Source organism: Telmatherina bonti, assembly GCF_933228915.1.
Source record: "Telmatherina bonti genome assembly, chromosome: 6".
NCBI lineage: Eukaryota > Metazoa > Chordata > Actinopteri > Atheriniformes > Telmatherinidae > Telmatherina > Telmatherina bonti.
In genome coordinates, this window is record NC_136624.1 from 20,868,514 (window position 1) to 20,887,589 (window position 19,076).

At 39.2% G+C, this 19,076-nt stretch overlaps 1 protein-coding gene across 8 annotated transcripts in view; it reads left to right on the forward strand.

Moving 5' to 3' along the window:
• Window positions 1–18,445, forward strand: part of eif4g3a (eukaryotic translation initiation factor 4 gamma, 3a) — a 55,869-nt gene extending 37,424 nt beyond the window's left edge. For 5 of the 8 annotated variants that reach the window (XM_079242570.1, XM_079242565.1, XM_079242566.1 and 2 more), the window contains 22 exons: window positions 379–673; window positions 900–1,024; window positions 2,186–2,305; window positions 3,203–3,364; window positions 3,446–3,643; window positions 3,945–4,091; window positions 4,202–4,438; window positions 6,045–6,149; window positions 9,469–9,607; window positions 9,915–10,027; window positions 11,558–11,648; window positions 11,974–12,091; window positions 12,209–12,498; window positions 12,663–12,775; window positions 13,116–13,288; window positions 13,730–13,855; window positions 14,091–14,172; window positions 14,618–14,716; window positions 14,926–15,072; window positions 15,890–15,971; window positions 16,106–16,252; window positions 17,419–18,445. In XM_079242570.1, the coding sequence (XP_079098696.1) occupies window positions 379–673; window positions 900–1,024; window positions 2,186–2,305; window positions 3,203–3,364; window positions 3,446–3,643; window positions 3,945–4,091; window positions 4,202–4,438; window positions 6,045–6,149; window positions 9,469–9,607; window positions 9,915–10,027; window positions 11,558–11,648; window positions 11,974–12,091; window positions 12,209–12,498; window positions 12,663–12,775; window positions 13,116–13,288; window positions 13,730–13,855; window positions 14,091–14,172; window positions 14,618–14,716; window positions 14,926–15,072; window positions 15,890–15,971; window positions 16,106–16,252; window positions 17,419–17,600 (3,291 nt within the window). In that variant the 3' untranslated portion in view covers window positions 17,601–18,445. The remainder of the gene's footprint in view (window positions 1–378; window positions 674–899; window positions 1,025–2,185; window positions 2,306–3,202; window positions 3,365–3,445; window positions 3,644–3,944; window positions 4,092–4,201; window positions 4,439–6,044; window positions 6,150–9,468; window positions 9,608–9,914; window positions 10,028–11,557; window positions 11,649–11,973; window positions 12,092–12,208; window positions 12,499–12,662; window positions 12,776–13,115; window positions 13,289–13,729; window positions 13,856–14,090; window positions 14,173–14,617; window positions 14,717–14,925; window positions 15,073–15,889; window positions 15,972–16,105; window positions 16,253–17,418) is intronic. The other 3 variants (XM_079242571.1, XM_079242567.1, XM_079242572.1) reach the window with 1 other exon arrangement.
• Window positions 18,446–19,076: the final 631 nt, after the last annotated feature.

Sequence of the window (19,076 nt, forward strand, 5' to 3'; positions counted from 1 at the left end):
CTGTTCCTCATCATTGGAGAAAGAAAAGTTTAATAATACACTGAAATGTAAATTTGAGGCAGATTTAGTCATTCATTTGCCATCATTATTTGATTTAAATTTATAGTAGAATTCACTGGACTTGTCAAATAATTAGGAAATTACTTAGTTAGGCTTTTTCCCACTTATGATGTCTTCTACCAAACTAACTCTGCTGTCGTGTTCTGCTTGTGCTAATGTTTAATTACAGGGCTTCAATGTGGAATTCAATCTCTCATTTGGACTTTATAGTCTTACAGGAAGTTAAGCGATAGCTGCAAAACAGCCATCTGAAGTATTTAAGTGTATGCGGTTACATATTGGCAAAAAAAGTCATTTATGAATCTCATCATCACTCAGGACAAGCCCAAGATGGTTGAACAGCCTGCTGGTGACCAGGTCCTGCAGTCAGCCCCTCAGAGCTGCAGCTCATTGCCCCTGCCATCAGTCTTCACCTCCACCGCTGCTCCTGTGCTGGCTCCCGCAAGCAGCCCTGATGCTGACGGAAAGCCGGCTGCTCCAGAGGAAAATGGTGAAACAGAGTTGGAACCCATGAGAAACGGCGCAGGTCACATTTCGGAGACGGAAAGTAGCGATAGTGGAGCAACCCCTGGAGAAAAGGAGAACTTGACAGGCCCTCCACAGGACATTGAAGGTTAGAACTACCTCAATCCAGAAAAAATGTTGTTGTTGTTTGTTTTTTTTTTATTCAGCCATGTCAGAACTGTATTTAGATTATTTTTTTTGCACTGAAGATCAGATTTTGGCCATAAATTTTCTTACAGTGGGCGACTTTAGAAATGAAACTTCAGCTTAATGCATTTCGAGTCTTTTCTTCATTTTATGCACAGTCAGCCTTTTTGTCTAATCTGGTTTTCCAGATCTGACAGACCCCAGCGGGAAGCGTCAGTATGACAGAGACTTCCTGTTAGGCTTCCAGTTCATGCCCGCATGTATACAGAAACCCGAAGGGCTCCCACCAATCAGCGACGTAGTGCTGGACAAGGTAAGTTGCAGTACTGATAGACCTTTTGAGGAAAAGATGTTGCTATTTAAAACCTCTGACAGCCAAATTACATGTAGATAAATTGAAGTCTGAATGCTTTATCTACATTGGCAGGTTCTTTAACACACAAGTGACTGGCTTGAGTGGCCATTGAAATGGAAATTATTTAATGGGTTCCCTTGATGCATTATACAGAGCTGCAGCTGACATGCATTTTTACTACCAATTCTTCTAACCCCTTTGTTTTAAATGGAACACCAGGAAATCATCAATATTTTTTTTACCAAGTAAATGTTTACACCGTTTTGTCAACTCAAACATTCAATTAATGAGTTTTAGACCTTAGTTCACAGTGTGTGTTAAGATGGCCACTGCTCATGATCATTAGATCAGAAGATTAAAAAGTAATATGTTATTTATTTATTTATTTATTTAATTTTAATACAGCTTTTGCTGCTTATCTATGAGCAACAAACAACACTAGACATCATTTGAGTTTTTGAGCTAGACCCAATCAAAGCTTTAGAAGTTTGGTTTGTTCCTCAGATTCACATATATGTTTGGGTGGAGCATATGGCCAGCTGAAATGCTGTTTTGATTAAAATCACATTGCTATTATGTCACCCTTGGCAGTCTTAAGAGTACATGCCCTTCCCCCACCTCTTCAAAAAGAGCAAACCAGGCCGGTGAACAGTTGATTGGTCCCAAAGTCTCGTTTTTCTCTGTGGGAGAAAGTGAAATCTCTCTGGAAAAGAGTCGAAAGGAAGTCAAGGACGACTGAACGACAAAGAGCTGGATTTGTTCTCCCTTCCTCCCCCACAACTATCTTGCTCCTGCGTTCCTTTCTTCTCTTCTTCCCTTCCACATCTGTTTCTGACTTCTTTTTTTTTTTTTTTACTGAAGAGCCCTCAAAACAAGCAGAGCATAATTTACTGCCAGTTCAGTCAAAAATACATAAACCAAAAGCTGATAATGTAGTTCAGCTGTCATTTACAGCAGGTCACCTTTACAGGACCACTGGGTTAGAAATTCATGAACACACACACACACGCACACAATATGCTGATTCCTCTCTCACCCTGTAGCTGGCGTTGAATAGACTTTATTGCTCCCCCTGCTGTTCAGCACATCTTCTGACTGTGTATCACATGTGTCATACAGATGAACCAAAACAAGTTACCATCTCGAATGGTGGATTCCAGGGTGATTTCCAGAGGACCTGATTTCACACCTGCTTTCGCAGATTTTGGGAGGCAGATGACTGGAGGACGAGGCGCTGCAGTGAGTCAGACATGCTACACTCCAAATAAGCTGACACACTCATTCATAAAATTACACATTCTCACTCCCCCTGTTTTTACACCAACTTAGTATTTAACCTGTTTTAGTGAGACTTGCTTCATGCGAATTGATCTTATTATGTGCTGCGTATCTGCTGCTGTGCACTAACCAGTTTAACCCCTTGATGCCTACTGTAGCAAATTTGCTGCTGTTGTTTCTGGCCTTTATTTTCCTCATTTATTTAATAAATTCATTCATTTTTATTCACTATTGTATTTGCATCTATGTTTTGTTTTTTTTGTTGTTGTTGATTAATTGAATTTTTTTATTTTATTTGTGTTATTTGTTTCCCTTTATTTTTGTTGTATTTGTTATATTTTAATATGTTTGGGGTTGGCTGCACGGTGGGGTGACATATTGGTTAGCACTGTGGCCTCACAGTAAGAAGGTCACTAGCCTTGGCTGAGGGGAGGTTTAAACAGGTGGTCTTTCTGTGTGAAGTGTGCATGTTTTGCCTGTGTATGCATGGACTCTCTCTGAGTACTCCGGCTTCATCCCACTGTCCAAAGACATGCATGTTAGGTTAATTGATCACTCTAAATTCTCTGCACATGAATGGTTGTTTGTCTCTCTGTGTTGGCCCTGCAATGGACTGGAGACTGTCCAAGGTGTACCCTGTCTCTTGCCTGGTGATTGTTGGGATAGTCTCCAGCTTCCCCGCAACCCTTGATTGGACTTGATAAATAAATGAATTAATATTTGGGGTTAAGCTAAGCATTTTGGATACTCGGTAATATCATGAAGGAGAGATACAGCAGCTGAAATTACAAGGAAAATGTATGTTGTGCTTATCCTGTCACTGCGAACTTGGAGTTCTCAGTATCCTCTTAATTTCAGTCACAGCTCATGAACATCGGAGCACGGCGGCCTCCGCCCAGGAAGATCATCATGAACGTGTCAGTTAATGATGATGTTCAGCTGAAAAAGTCAGAGAATGCCTGGAAACCTGGTATGAAGAGGGAAGGCCTTCCAGAGGATACAGAAATACAGAAAACACAGGCAAGGGCAAAAATACACACACGCACCAAAGACATAAGAAAAAGAAGACATTAAGTGACCAGTCTGACTGTTCCCTCATAGGAACTCTTCAGAAAGGTCAGAAGCATCCTAAACAAACTGACACCTCAAAAATTCAACCAGCTGATGAAGCAGGTTACCGATCTGACCATCGACACAGAGGAGAGGCTCAAAGGGGTCATCGACCTGGTCTTTGAAAAGGCCATTGATGAGCCCAGCTTCTCTGTGGCTTACGGGAACATGTGCCGCTGCCTTGCCACGGTGAGCCAATCGTGCTTTTCTGAATCTGTCAAGTGAAAACATAAAAACATTATTGTAGACTTGTGATTGTTTATTTGATGGCTTAATCATGTAATTCATTACACATTACTTACAAGGAGAAATTTATTTCTCCAAATTACTTAACGAAAAGGTTGACTGTTGCAGAGGACTAAGTAAAGTGTCTTGGGGACCATTTCTGCCAAATACCAGCATCTGTGTTCAATATTTCAGAGTGACAACCTTTATCTTGTGTTCATACATAGCATTCTTTTTTTTATTAAACTCTACTGGTCCTGTACAGCTCAAAGTGCAGATGACAGATAAACCCAACGCCTACGTAAACTTTCGCAAACTGCTGCTAAATCGCTGCCAGAAGGAGTTTGAGAAGGATAAGGTAGATGATGTGGTGTTTGAGAGGAAGCAGAAAGAGCTGGACTCTGCTGCATCGGTATGTAGTTCTGAAATAATCTCTCTTGTTTTCAAAAGATGAAATGTTGTACTTCTTGCAAAGAGTTTTTGTCTTTATATTTGTCCTAAATATTTCCACTTACTCTCTAGACGACGGAGCGTGAGCGGCTTCAGGAGGAGCTGGAAGAAGCCAAGGACAAGGCTCGACGGCGGTCCATCGGCAACATCAGGTTCATCGGTGAGCTCTTCAAGCTCAAGATGTTGACGGAGGCAATCATGCACGACTGTGTGGTCAAGCTGTTGAAGAACCACGATGAAGAGTCTTTGGAATGCTTGTGCAGGCTGCTCACCACCATCGGCAAGGACCTCGACTTTGAGAAAGCAAAGGTAAGCCACAAAAAACCGTTAATCGTTAGGGAAACAGTAAGTGAATACAGGCAGTGTTGGTTCTTCAAACAGCTGGATGTTTAGAGAAATTGCTGCATTAATTTCCTTTCTTGTAGATATTTAAATGAGAAGATTGAAGGTTTTGTGTCTGTACAGAACAAAAGGCTATAGAGGTTAGGAGCTCAGCCTAGATGCGCATTGTGATAAAGAAACAAAATACCAGCTGACTTTGTTCTTTAGCCAGTTCCCACATGTAACTGGTGATTTAAAAACTAAGCAACAGAAAAATACAGGGATCACTTAACTCCAGTTCGTGTGATGTACCTTTGATAGTAAAGTGACTTTAGCACATGATAACATTTTGTCTGGTCTAGTTGGTCCCCATAATCCCACCCCCAGCACCTGGCATAAACGTTTCTTTGCTCTAACCCAGATTTGGTACCAGGGCAGCCTTTTATTATCATTTTTTGGGTGTTAAGCCAGTGATTCAGCTTAAAATCACGTTTTTGGCTCTGAACCAGAACTGGAACCGCTTTATTGGAGAAAAGTACCTACCGACTGCAGTATTTATTTGCTGATGGCCTTTTTGCTGGAAAACATTTCCCTGGAGGTAATGAACACTTCAGGAAGTTAAGAGTTAACAGAATTGAGTGCATCAGTCGGGAAGTACTGAGTTTGTTCTTGTCAGGTGTCTGCCTTCAGAATGTGTGAATGCATGAGTTTTAACAACCTTTAATGCGGTTCATAACATCTTTCAAGCTGTAGTGTTTTAGCATTAAAACTCAAAGAAGCCTGGTATTCATTTATGGTTGAAGTAAAACATGAAAATAAAAAATAAACTCAAATTCATAAATTTGAAGTAAAGGATTTTGATATATATGCAGCAATAACATATTTGTTTGTTTTTCAATTTACCTATGCCAACATCAACACAGATTGAACGTTTTGCATAGGTTGGTTTCTTGTTAAATGAGTTTGGATTTTGTTCTAAGCTAAAGAGACTGAATTTTAGGGAATGGGACTCTGGTTCAGTTGATCCCACATCGGCTGGGCTATATTCATGTTCACAGCCAGCGGAGATCCTTTTAAAGGTTATGAGGAAGCAAAGAATATCCCTGCAGTAGATTGTCGGCTTTGTTCTGTATGACTGGCTCTCCTGTTAACATCAGTGAGTCACAGCTGGACATGGGGGGAGTGCCTTTCTGCTCTGTCTGATGTGTGGTTGATCTTTATCATTTACTAGTCACCCAGGGAAAGAAAAGTCCCTGACCAGCAGGGGAGCTGAGTTTGGGGCAGAAACCTGCTGCTTTTTGGTTTCTGTGGAAATAAGACAACATAGAAAACCAGTGTTAAGGAATGAGGTTATTTAATTTTTCAAATGTGTATTATCCTGTTTAGTGTAATTTTCTCAACATGTCAGGTTTACTGGTTTAATATTACAGTAAATAAGGTTCATTCCATGGTGGTTCTACAGTTTAATGTTGAACCTAAGGACAGCTCCATCTCTTTGTCATAAACTGAAAGTAATGCAGGACCCTCAAACCTGCTCTCTGTTTGAACCAAGAGACAAAGAATTTAACCTTCAAATGTGTGTTTCTTTCACCAGCCTCGAATGGATCAATATTTCAATCAAATGGAAAAAATCGTCAAGGAGAGGAAGACGTCGTCTAGGATACGGTTTATGTTGCAGGATGTTATAGACCTGAGATTGGTGAGTGTTATCATTTTCTTTAACTGCACAGATGTAGAATCCAACATTCCCTGTCAGAAGTTTTTTTTTACTCCTGCAAAATTAAGCCTGTTATTTTTCTGGTCATGTTCTACTAAGCTGATTGTGTGGCTCTTGGCATTAAACACCTTGTTTGAAAGTTTGTTGGCAGCACATGCAGGTAATTGGTCATGTTTTTTTTGTTGGTCTAGGTGTTTATTTGTTCATGGCACACTGCAAAATCTTTGTAAAAATGTTTACATAGTCACAGTAGCATGCAAAGTCACTTCTGCTCAAAATGTTAGACTAAAGAATGAAGTAAATAGAACAATAATTGATCTCTAGGCTTGAAGTTAGAAAACTGAAACATTTTAAGTGTTTCAAAATGTTCTGGCCTCTCGTTTGCGTAGTTACAGAGTTTTGGGTGAAAAAAATTGCAAAGATTTGACAACAACCTTCTGAGTGAGCTTTTCTTGCAGTTCAAGGTGAGTCCTGTCAGCTTAAATTTGAATCAGAATTTTTGGGCAATGGGGACATCTTTCACATCATCTTGCACTTGCAAATTCAGACCCTGCTTAGCCCACGAAAAGCACAACAATGGTGGACCTTTTTGTCATGTTTGTGCTACTGCATTTATTTATTTGTTTTGTTAAAGAAAAATCTGTTTTGGTTCAAGATTTGTATTGTCAGCAAAGACGTATTGATTACATCTAGCTGATAACTAGCAGTTAATGATTCTGTTGAGTTGGGTTTCACGGTTTTAATAGGTTGCTGCGTGCACCTCGGTGTGTTAAAATCTTTCACTGCCCATGAAAGTCATGGCATGTGCAGTACATGGTCCCTATTTGCATTTTTCCTTGCATGGAGACGGTTGTCTAATGTTCTTGTAGGGTCTGAAAAAGTTAATAAAAATAAATAAATAAAGGTCTGAAATTCAGAACTTTGAATTCAGAGCATTAAAAAGTCTTAAAAACAGACAGATTTTCATCCAATGTCTTAAATTTAATTTAGCAGTCTACATGTTTTGTACTTATAGATGCCCCTTCACTGTTAGTTTCAAAACAGGCTCCTATAAAAGTGTAAAACGCTCCAGCAGTTTTAAGGGAAACATAGTTTTTAACATCCATGAGAAGTGTTGACCTCATAACATAACCATGTAAAATGCAGTATTCAGACGTTCTTTCTATGTTTGTCTTTCTGAGGGGTTTGCTGCTGTTCAAGAACTTAAATAAAGAAAACAATGGGCTGCAAGCCATTTTTAAATTCAAGCCATCATCTCCTCTTCTGCAAATTTTGAGTTCCCAGCTTGGAATTCTGAGATTGCTTTGTCATTGAATCACGTTAGCTGCTTGTTGTAGAAAAAAATGGGATATGTTCAATCTTTAAAAACACTGCAACATTTTAAGCCTCATCTTGTCACAAAACAGCTGGCTAGTACTGTGGAAATTTAAAAAAAAAACAACAAAACGATGCCCACAAACCAGGACAAGGCTGTAATGGGATAGAAGCTGTTTCCTTAGTGTGAAATGTAATTAAGAAGGCCAACTTAAGAGATGGTGGTTAAGTTGAGGTCTGAAAGAGCTGAAAACTCTGCTCAGGGAACTGGTTTCAGGATTCCAAGACAACAAATGAGAAAACTTGTTTGACAGAATTAGGGGAAAAAAAGAACACTTTGTGAAGTTGAGTTGTACTTTTGTGCCCTGAAGTAACTACAAAAATATAACCTTCATAGAAGTGCCATCAAAAGAAATTAATTCCCTATATCATTGCCAAACATAATAAATTCGTATAAATCCACGCAGCTAATGACCCTCACTTCTACCTGTTTATGCTGGCTGACATCCATCTGATTATAACTGAAAATAACCCCTTTCATCAGGCCTCGCTCTCTATTTTGTCACCTCATATAATGTCGGCTAACAAAGTAAGCTCAGAATACAATTTACATTTTTCTCCCTCTCGTACTGTTTTCTCAAAGTTAGTTGTAAGAAAGCAGAGCTGGTGGCTCAGCAGCATGGTGCTGCAGTGACTTAGTTGAAATCGGAAAGGACAAAATGTACAGAAGCTACTCTGTCCACTCTGCAGAGTCCTTATCTACTTTTAAGAGCAAGCTGAAGACTCAGCTCTTCAAGGAGCACTTCTGCACTTTATTCAGCTTGTCAGAGGAGTTGAAGAACTTAACCCAGTTCTTTGCAACAAGCATTATGGTATTAATTCTTTGTATTTTAACATAGGTAATATTGTGGGGTGGAAAGGGGAAAAAACAAACAAAAAAAAAGCCTGTAGCACTTCATGTAACTGGACTGGACAGTCCACCAGCACCTTCCTATGATGTCCTCTACTGTTTGATTTCGTGGTTTTGTTGTTCTCACTCATATGTAAGTCGCTTTGGATAAAATGTCTGCTAAATGACTGTAGAATAGAATAAAAGCCTTATATTTTCAGGGACGACAGGCTGACCACAAGTTGTTATATAGATAATTACACCATATTAATTTATGGGAAAAAATACAGCCTTTATTAGAAGTTAGTGTTTTATTAGCAGTCTGTTGGAACCATTGCTTTGCAGCCTGAACATGAAGGATCCATGACCTTCACATCTAATGATGACTGTCAGCATTATACCCACTGCCTGTCACGGTGTGCGCACATTGAAGTATGCTTAACAGCCATGACTCCTTGTAATTAATATGCCCACTTGTCAGTTTGTCAGACATTTTATAGTTTATGCAAATTCATAGTTTTGATTACTTGAATTAGATCCGATGGATGCAGCAGTCAGAATTAGTTTGCACTAATTAAACTCCATTGTCTTGTAATTACCAAAGACAATATCTTGCATTTGTTTACATCCCCATGTATTTAACATTCTTTTCACTCAGGGTGTTTGGCAAATTCTCATCAGTATACACACATTTGTCAACATTGTGATGTCACATAGATTTTTTTCCTGACTGAATCAGTATCAGTTTTAATCTGTTGGTAAAAACCTGACAGAATAGCAAGCCCCTCCGTGTAAAAAAAACAACACAAAGAAAATGTATGTATCTCAACAGATTATTTCCTTTCCTCTTTTTCTTGCTTATTTTGAAACGATTGTCTGTTAAGCAGACAAAAAGCTGTTTTGCCAAAGAAACTGTCTTTTACTTCTTTTACTGTGTTTTTTGTCTTTTACCTGAAACATATCTGCATTTCAGGTTTGAATCATCAATTTACCTATGTTTTATCGAATGAAATGCAATGGATTCCATGTGAAATTCAAATGTTGTGGATCAAGAAACATGAAATAACCCCGTTTTGTTTGTTTGTTTCCTTTTTGCAGCACAACTGGGTGTCACGGAGAGCTGACCAGGGCCCAAAAACTATTGAGCAGATCCACAAGGAGGCTAAGATTGAAGAGCAAGAAGAGCAGCGAAAAGTGCACCAGCAGCTGCTCTCCAAGGACAGCAAGAGACGAACAGGTCAGTTCTGTAGCTTAAATCCTCTTTAAAGCTTACAGTCTCATTGGCACAGCCGCAGTGACTCAGGAAACCTGCATGTATGCAGGCAGACTTCCTGTAGATTTCTTAAAGCCTGTAGAGATGCTATTGTGCCCAACAGCAGATAGGAAGCCCCCTACTTTCTCACATCTGCCAGCTGACCTATAATATTTTATCATGTGTAGCAGAGAGTATTAAAAAATGTCTGCCTGTCAGCTGGCATGGTGAAAACTACCGATTTTATCTTAAAACTACTTCTCCTGCATGGATGTGACTTTTGGTTTGGTAGATCCACGAGATCAGAGGGAGCAGCGCGGACAGAGAGATGAGACCTGGAACACTGTGCCCATGCCGAAAAACAGCAGGACCATTGACCCAAACAAGATCCCAAAGATCTCTAAGGTGAGTCCTGCAGCCGGGGTGGACTGTGAACATGCTGGAGCTTCAGCCTTCAGCTAGAGCGCTGCCTAAGAAAGGGCAGTGTGCTTCGTCACATTTTAATCATGCCTTTTATATGATTGAGTCCACAGACACACTGCTTGTGACTTATTGCTGTTGCATGATTTGAATGATATAGCTGTAGTTTTTAGTGTCAAATATGGTTTAATCACATTCATGCATGTGAACCATGCATTCAGAAGCATAAACACTTAGGTGGCTGCACCTCTTTCATGTGTCACAAAATTGGATTAAGTTACAAAGTTAGGCAACTATACATGAGCAGGCAGAGAAGCATGTAATTTTCCATCAAATAATGTAGTAATCAGTCATTTTAACAAAAGTCCTAATGCTTAAAGTTGTAATGATCAGCAATCTGAAATTGGAGTGAAAATTATTATTCTCAACGCTGATCTATGGGCTTGATTTCAGAGTGTTTATGAAACAGTTTCTCTGTGTTAAATAAGTAATGAGCCATGACTCTACAGAGATGATAGTAAGTGACCTGCAAAGCTATGAAAAAAATTAGTTGCAATTACAGATCTGATAGTCTGTTGCTGTAATGACCAAGCAGTGTGTGTGTGTCCAGTAATGGACACTATTTTGCAAGGAAGGTAACTAAGCTTGATCTTTTTGTAATATAAACACATCCTCTGTAAATGTATGTAAATGAAGTGACACAGACCAGGAGTTCTGTGTGGATAAAGTTAGATATAAGGTCAAAAACCTGACCATGTTTAATCAAGGAGCCTGCAGATTACAGAGGCAAATTAAACGGGGCAACACAGCTGCATGTTCATTTTATTGCCTGTTTTAATTTGCCTGTGTAATTGGCAAGCTGCTTGGTTAAACATTGTCTGGTTGTGTTGTAATTTCTATCATATGGTGAGGATATTTATGTCAAAAATTTCTCAACTGTAGTAAGCATCTTTCCACATTGGTCCCTAACAGCTGGTGGTTGTTCTTCTGGCTGAAAGTTAATGTCATGAGGGGAAAAAAAATAGAGGGGGGCGGGGGTTATTTATAACCAGGATGGCTATTGTGAAACAAGATGAAAACTGAGTTTTATACAAACATGCTCCCCATTCTCATCTGGTCTACATTATTGTGGTTGACATACCCAGTTGTCCATACTAAAGTCCCCCTACTGGATACAGGAAGTAGTGTTGCGCAACATTAAAAAGAAAGGGTAATTTCATTGTCAGTCTCCCTGCTGGAATAATCTTAGTTTTCACTTTGAGAAAAACAGAAAGTAAAACTTACCTTATCTAAGGTCTTGGGATTCTTGTGTGCAACAGGATTTATCGAGGTAAACCTAATTATTTCCTCTCCTGAACAACATTTGAAGACCCCAGGGGATTGACCCTTTTTGAAACATTTAGGTTATTTTAGTTTTACTTTAATTTACTACTCATACACAAAAACGAGTTTCTCTTCTGATCTAGTTTAAAACAAAAGTATTCAAGCTCCTTTTTTTCTTAAATGATTGTGCAGCCTCAGATGGATGAGAAGATCCAGCTGGGCCCACGGGCTCAAGTCACATGGGTGAAGGGCAGCAGTGGGGGGGCTAAAGCCAGCGACTCAGGTAAGTTTCCCACTGAGCTGAATCATAGCTGCAAATAAGCAAAATTGTCAGAATCAGTACAGAAGTGTAGAACATCCATCATCATTCAGCAAGTTTTTTTTCTCTTGTTTAAAAGACTTATTTGACCAAAAAGAATTTTTTTGTCTTAATCACACACAGCTTTAAGAGTTTTCTTAACTACTCACTCCAACGATACAGAATCAGTGTCAGATGTTTAGTAAAAGCTGTAAAGTCTGACAAACTTAAACTTAATTAAATTTAATAATCTTTGATTTCTTTTTTTTATGGTTCATTTTGGTCATCATGTGTCTCATGTCCCTAACAGAACTGTCTCGGACAGCTGGACTGAATCGTTACTCCGCTCTGCAGTCCACACCCACACCTCAGCCTTCCACCACACCTCCACAGAACCCAGACTACGATTCCAGGAGATCTCTGGGCAGGTAAAGCACAAATCCAGTTTTGTTAGTTCCTCCTGTTTATTACTTACCTGTTTGCCCTTTGTGATTTCTCTGAAGAAAAACATCCCGAATGACTTGTTCTTTTCTCTGATTTCTCAGCAGTCGTAGCAGCACAGTCAGAGAACGCAACGAGAAGCCTCTGATTTCTGCCCCATCATCGTCGTCGTCGTCATCATCATCGTCATCGTCGTCAGCATCATCATCATCATCAGCGGCATCATCATCGCGGCCCAGCCCATTCATCAGAGGAGGCAGTTCCAAAGAATTGCTGGAGAGTCAAAACCAAGAGGAGCCACAAAGAGACCGGGAACGAGAGGGGGCTGAACCTCGGAGACCGAGCGTCACTGAGGACAAAGTCGAGCCGGAGCGGAGCAAAGTCAGAGAGCCGGGTGAGAGAACTGCTGCAAATTCCAGAAAATCACTTGTGGAGGCAGCTTATACGGTGGAGAAAACATAGTTATTGTAGCCACAGAAACATGTGGCTACATGCTTGCCTCTTACTGATGTAGGAGTCATTAGGACTCATCAGGGACGTTTGTTTGTTTGCGACCAGTAAAACCTGAAACGGTGGTCGAGACCCTGGACAGACCGGCCCTTTCTGAGGAGGAGATTGAGAGGAAATCGAAGTCCATTATTGACGAGTTCCTGCACATAAACGATTATAAGGTACGTGTAGCAGGTGAAGTTTATCATTTGTGATTTCTTTGATGATAATGTATATCAGTAGGCTGCTGATCACAGAAACATGAACAAATATTTCAATGAATGAACAAAGTAGTGCACATTTAGAATCTATTCATTTCACAGTTTATTTAATAACTTATCTGGTGATTGTTTGAAGCCATTTTCTTTTGATAGGTTTGTTTTTTTAGGATGCATTTTAGGAACTATTTACTACCTATTAAACCTACATGGGTTATAATTCACGTTCCCTGTTCTCGGTCGTTTCCAGGTCAGCCAGCTTGGATCATACTTTTGTTTTGTTGTTTTATGTGTTTTTTTGCAGGAAGCTATCCAGTGTGTCGACGAGCTGGACCTCGGCTCTCGGCTTCACATTTTTGTGCGCGCTGGGGTGGAGTCGACCCTGGAGCGCAGTCAGATCACACGGGACCACATGGGCTTGCTCTTCTTCCAGCTAGTGCAGAAGGAAATCTTACCTAAAGCCCAGTTCTATAAGGGGTCAGTTCACCGATTTGATGCAAATGCCGACTGTTGAGAAAGCAATTTCGTCTATACAACTTCTGAGTTTCTGTAAAATAGAAATGGTTCATTTAAGTATGCTCAAACATTAAACCAAAGACAAATTTTGAATATTTTCTTGATTTAATGTCAACATTGGAATTATGTGTCTCATGTCAGGGAAATCTGGCCGTGTTTTAGCTCAGTTTTCTACGATATGATGATTTTTCCATGAAGATGTTAAAATGAAAATACTGTAATTTCTCTGCAGGTTCGTAGGTCTTTGCTGAAAAGAGGATTGATTTGTCTTGAAATGTATTTGAATTTTATGAAAAAGCTATTAAATATTAAACAAAACCTCTTCAGTCACCTCTCTGAAGATTCATACTCACGAAATGTTTTTCAGCAGCATAAATAATAGCATTTGTTATGTTCTCTCAGGTTTGCAGACACGTTGGAGTTAGCGGACGACATGGCCATCGACATTCCTCACATCTGGCTGTACCTGGCTGAGCTGCTCTGCCCTCTGCTGAAAGAGGGGGGCTTCTCTATGAGCGAGCTCTTTAGGTACTGAGATTTGTGTTTCTGAAGAAGAAAATAATAACATTAGAGGGTTTTTTTCTTTCAGAAAAAGAAAACACCATTTTGTGAGCAGTTGCTGTAATGCTTCAATCTCAGTCTCCTCTGTTATTTAACACAACTTTACGCCATTATTTTTCTTCTTTCCTGTTAAGAGAAAAAGAAAAATCAGTTCATGTGCATTTGTTTGGGTTATAGTTTCCTCTGTTTTTTTTTTTTACAGTGAATTGAGCAAACCTTTGCTTCCTGCTGGAAGAGCTGGGATCTTGATCTCTGAAATATTGCACATACTATGCAAGCAATTGGTAAGCGCCACTTCTACATTGCCTGCCTGCATTAGAAAGCCAACAGTGTCATCAGTACTTTTATTAGATTCAGTATCAATAAATGATCATGTTTTTTTCAATGGGTGCATTGCAAATTGAATAGAGCAGTAACTCCTGGGTTCAGTTCTTCACTCTTCCTTGTTAAGCATAATTAAAATGTAAAGTCAGAAATCCTCTGTGATATTATAAACTTCGAGACACAAGTGTTGCAATAGTAACACAGTGCAGATTTTACTTATAGCTGTAACACAAAGTTTACACAAGGAACAGACATTTATTTCTGTTGTATGAACTTTGCATGTGAAGAGGTTGATTATTGGTTTAATAAATTGTGATTTGTTGATAAATAGATACACTCTGGCAAATCTAGGAGGAGATATTTGTGAGAAGCAAGATTTGACACGGTCTTCCCTTGTATCCATAGAGCCATAGGACTGTTGGATCTTTGTGGAGGGAATCTGGACTCAGCTGGACCAACATTTTACCAGAGGGAGAGGATGTCCAGGAGTTTATCTCGCAGAAGGTAAGTGATAAAAACATCTACTCTGATATCAAAACAACTTCCCAACCACCAATTGTCTGGGTACTTTTTTCCTTTTTTTTTTTTTTTTTTTTTTTTTTTTACACCTGAGTATAAAAAGGACTTGTTTTCTTTTTTAAATATCTTCAACATCAATTCTGTATTTATCACATCCTCCACTTCCCTCTTTCCTCTTGTCTCAACACACACAGAAACTCCAGTTCCTCCAGTCAGACAGCTCCTGTCCCGAGGCTGTTCAGTCCAAAAGAATCTTGTCTCCCGAGGAGCTGAGCCAGCAGCTAGAGAGACTCCTCCTGGAGGACATGGCCAGTGATGAACAGATCTTTGACTGGGTGGAGGTACGAGGCGCAGCATTTTCTAAAGAGGAAACCTTAAATAGTGCCGGGAAGATGCTATAACTCTGTGTAGATATGATGGCTAATTAGCTATTGAGTGTTGTATTTGTCCACTTCAATTATTCATTTATTCTGGAAAGCATCAGTAAGAGTAAGACAATATACCTGTTTATTTATATACGTGTGTGTGTGTGTGTGTGTATGTGTATGTGTATGTGTATGTGTATGTGTATATATATATATATGTCAGCCAATGCAGTATTACTGCGGCCAAGACCTTGTATGGCTGCTTTCTGCTTTTAGTTTGTGTAGGAGTGTGTGTGTGTGTGTGTCTTTGTGAATAAAATAAGAAGCCACTTGAAATTACTGTACTACAATAATGAAGCCCATTTTCCATGTTACAACTGCACTAACTCTAAGTCGAATGACGGCTTAAACACTGTAGAGTTGGTTGATAATAGTAGCGAGTATCAGATCCTTCCTAGATGAATAGTTGTCAACGGTGACACAGTGGATGATATGAGACTGCTGTGTTTGAGCGAAGAATACCGTCGAGAAACAATACAGGGTGCTGATGAAAGCCATTGTAAATACTTGTCCTGTTCCAAATAGTTGAGAATGGATGATTTGTCTCTGTAACTGCTCAATTGTGACATATCACACTCCCACTTGCATTCCCTGAGCTAAAATATGCTGCTGTTTTCAGAGTTGGCTACTCTATTGTATGTCGTAGTTTTGTTAAAGTTGTTTCATTTCATGGTATTGCAACTAAGCTGAGTCATTTCAGACTATTGTCCTGCTTTGTGCTCCCATTTCTAAGGCAAACCTTGATGAGTCTCAGATGAGCTCGTCTCCCTTCTTGAGGGCTTTGATGACAGCTGTGTGTAAGGCAGCAGTGAAAGGTAAGCACTCAGCCACCTGGAGGACACTTCTCTGTTTTCATATAGCGCCACTGATTGCAATATTTACATCCCTGCCAGACTCTGAGTGGAGCAGCTCAGCACGTCCTCACCCTGTCTCTTGCTTTATTCCACAGATGATAACACCAGTTGTCGAGTAGATACGGCCATCATCCAGAGGAGATTGCCTGTATTACTCAAGTACCTTAACTCAGACACTGAGCGACAGCTGCAAGCACTTTATGCACTTCAGGCACTGATCGTCGCCCTCGATCAGCCTCAAAGTAAGTGCTGCAACAGAGCACATTAATTTTTTTAGCTAAATCAATATAGAGAACATAATCTCCTCACAGTCACCTAATAGTGGCTTATACGAAGCTGCTGATCAGCAGAGGTTGTGTCCTCCTCCTTTTTGTTAAGCAATACAGGGATTCATATTATTATTCTTCATGAATTCTGAGACTTTTTATTATATTTTCAGTGAAGGGTTTACGTTGTGAAATTTAATTAAAACCATGTATGCAGCTCAGAATTGTTGTACTTTTTTTTTTTTTTTTTTTTACTAATTTAAAAGTTTTGCAGCAATAGCTGGAGAAAATTTTCATTCAAACATCCAGTTGTTTGTATCATACTAATCTGATCTGAGATACAAGAAATACCTGTAAAACTCTGGGAAGATTTACATATCCACTAGATAACAGGCAATGATTGCAATGCCAGATAAACAAAAACACATTTCTGTATGTTGCTTATTGGTACAAGCTGCAGAGAAGGTTGGGGAAAAAAATTTAACCCATAACACTCCAGAACAAATATAGGAAACCTTTTCGTGTCTTTTTATATGCATGACATGTACTCAAATAAAATGCATTCAGACATTTTTCCATCACATTTCTGCATCACAACACTGGATTGACAACACACAAGGATTACTATTATTATTTATTTATATTGCTCAATATCAGAGCAAAGTCATTCATCTACTATAGATGCTGATGGTTAAACTTTTTTTTCTTCTGGTTAAATCTCTCCGATTTTATATTTAGTGCCTTTAGAAGCAGAGAATTTTTTTCATTTTCCAACATTAAAACTCATTTTAAGATTTGTTTCCTCCAAAAATTGCTGGGAAATATTCTTAAATAGGGTTGAACATGTTCTACAGATTTTTATTTGGTTTTTTTTTCCCTCTGTGGACAAGACAAAGTGAAGTGACACTAGAATATTGTTTACAGATTTACTCTTGGTGACTCTTAAACTTTGTATTTTTTTGTTGTTCCATTAATTGGTTGGTTTAGGATTTTCCTCCACTTCTACAGCACAGGAACTCTTTCTCTGACCTGACATCAACGTGCTATAGCGCCATCAAATTTTACCTTTTGGTCTCTAATTTGAGAGATGAAAACATGAGAAGCTATGGCAAGGTGACTGTTTTGTTTTTGCTCTCTTCCAGACCTTCTCCGGATGTTCTTTGATTGTCTGTATGACGAGGACGTCATCTCGGAGGACGCTTTCTACAAGTGGGAAACGAGCAAAGACCCTGCTGAGCAGGAGGGTAAAGGTGTGGCCCTCAAATCTGTCACGGCCTTCTTCACCTGGCTGCGGGAGGCGGAAGAAGAGTCGGAGGACAATTGACGAGGGAGACGCCCTGGGACTCGACATAGTAGAACTGCATCCTTTAGCAGCAGAACAAACTTTCAAAATGGCTGCGCGGACAGGACAACATGTTTACGGCTGGAATATTTTTTTTTCTGCGGTACGGTTCTGTAACATGCCGCCATTTTGAGTTTGGATTCCAACGGTGGAAGCACTAAATACCTGTATCATACATAGAAAATATTTTTGTTTTAAATTTTAACTTACTTTTTTCTTTTGTTACTTTTTAAGAAGAGACTTAAAAGATGCATAGGTTCTGGACTCTTTAATTTATTATTTTTTTAAGGACTGCAAATACGAAAGTTATTTAACATTTGCAGATGCTCACAATGAGAACATGGCAACAGAAATAACAATATAATTATAATAACAAAATAATTGTGAGATGAATTTCCTCCCTGGATTTCACACTGTTTGATTAAAAACAGTAAAAAAAAAAAAATATTTTGGGATGAAGGGGAAGTGGAGATTTAAAAACAAAGAAAATTTTTAAAAAAGACAAAAAAAAAAAAAAGAGTGAATAAACAGGAACTGTTAACGCTGTTCGAGGCCAGAGGTTATCTTGTAATAACCAGGAAGTGTTTTCCTCAGCCTTGACTTGCGCTGCGTTGATATGAACATGCGCCTCATGAGAGGTAGACGTATGCATCCAAGAAGCAAATCCAAACTGTAAGGTTAAAGCAGATGAATGAACAAACAAGAAATGAGCATAAGGGCAATTTTAAAAACCAAACGGCCAGGGTTGCTCAACATGACATGCTTGTAATACTGAAGACCTACAGAGCAGATTAAAGGTTGTAAATACATTAAAGACAAAAAATGTATTTAAAAGGTTCTGATTCTCTTTATTTCTTTTGTACATTCAGAAATGTGGACTATAGGTTCATTTCATGTGTCTGATTGATGTGTGGTGGGAGAAAAGTTCCTGATTTGGACCAAAAAAAGCTGTTTTGCTGGAGCTGAAGGGGGAACTGGATTTTAATCTGCTGAGTCACTTGATCCTTTCCACAGTGAAGGATCCCACAACTGCTCTGAAATTGTTTCTGCACTTGTGATTTATAGACATCCATGTTTTCTGTAAGTCAAAGTGTTAAGAGAAAGCAGCCAAATCCAGTTGGCTTCACTTCTGGTAGTTCAAGGAGCGTTGCAGACATTCATGTTACAGTGTCCCTGTAGTCACATGCTGGGTTAACTGCTCTTCTTTACTGTACCTTTTATGATAATATTGAGTTGATCAACATGCATATTATTGGAAACTGTTTCAGTTACTGGTTTTCTCAAAACTCTAAGCATTCATTAGATCCAGAGTCTAAATTAGGAGAACCTTTTGTTTTTAGCCTTTTTCTAAACTTGGTAGATAAAAAGTTCAAAGTTGAGGGACATTTTAATGATAAAAAGGTCATCAGCATAATGATCAGCAGGTCAGTTTGTAATCAAATCATTACAGAAGAGGAT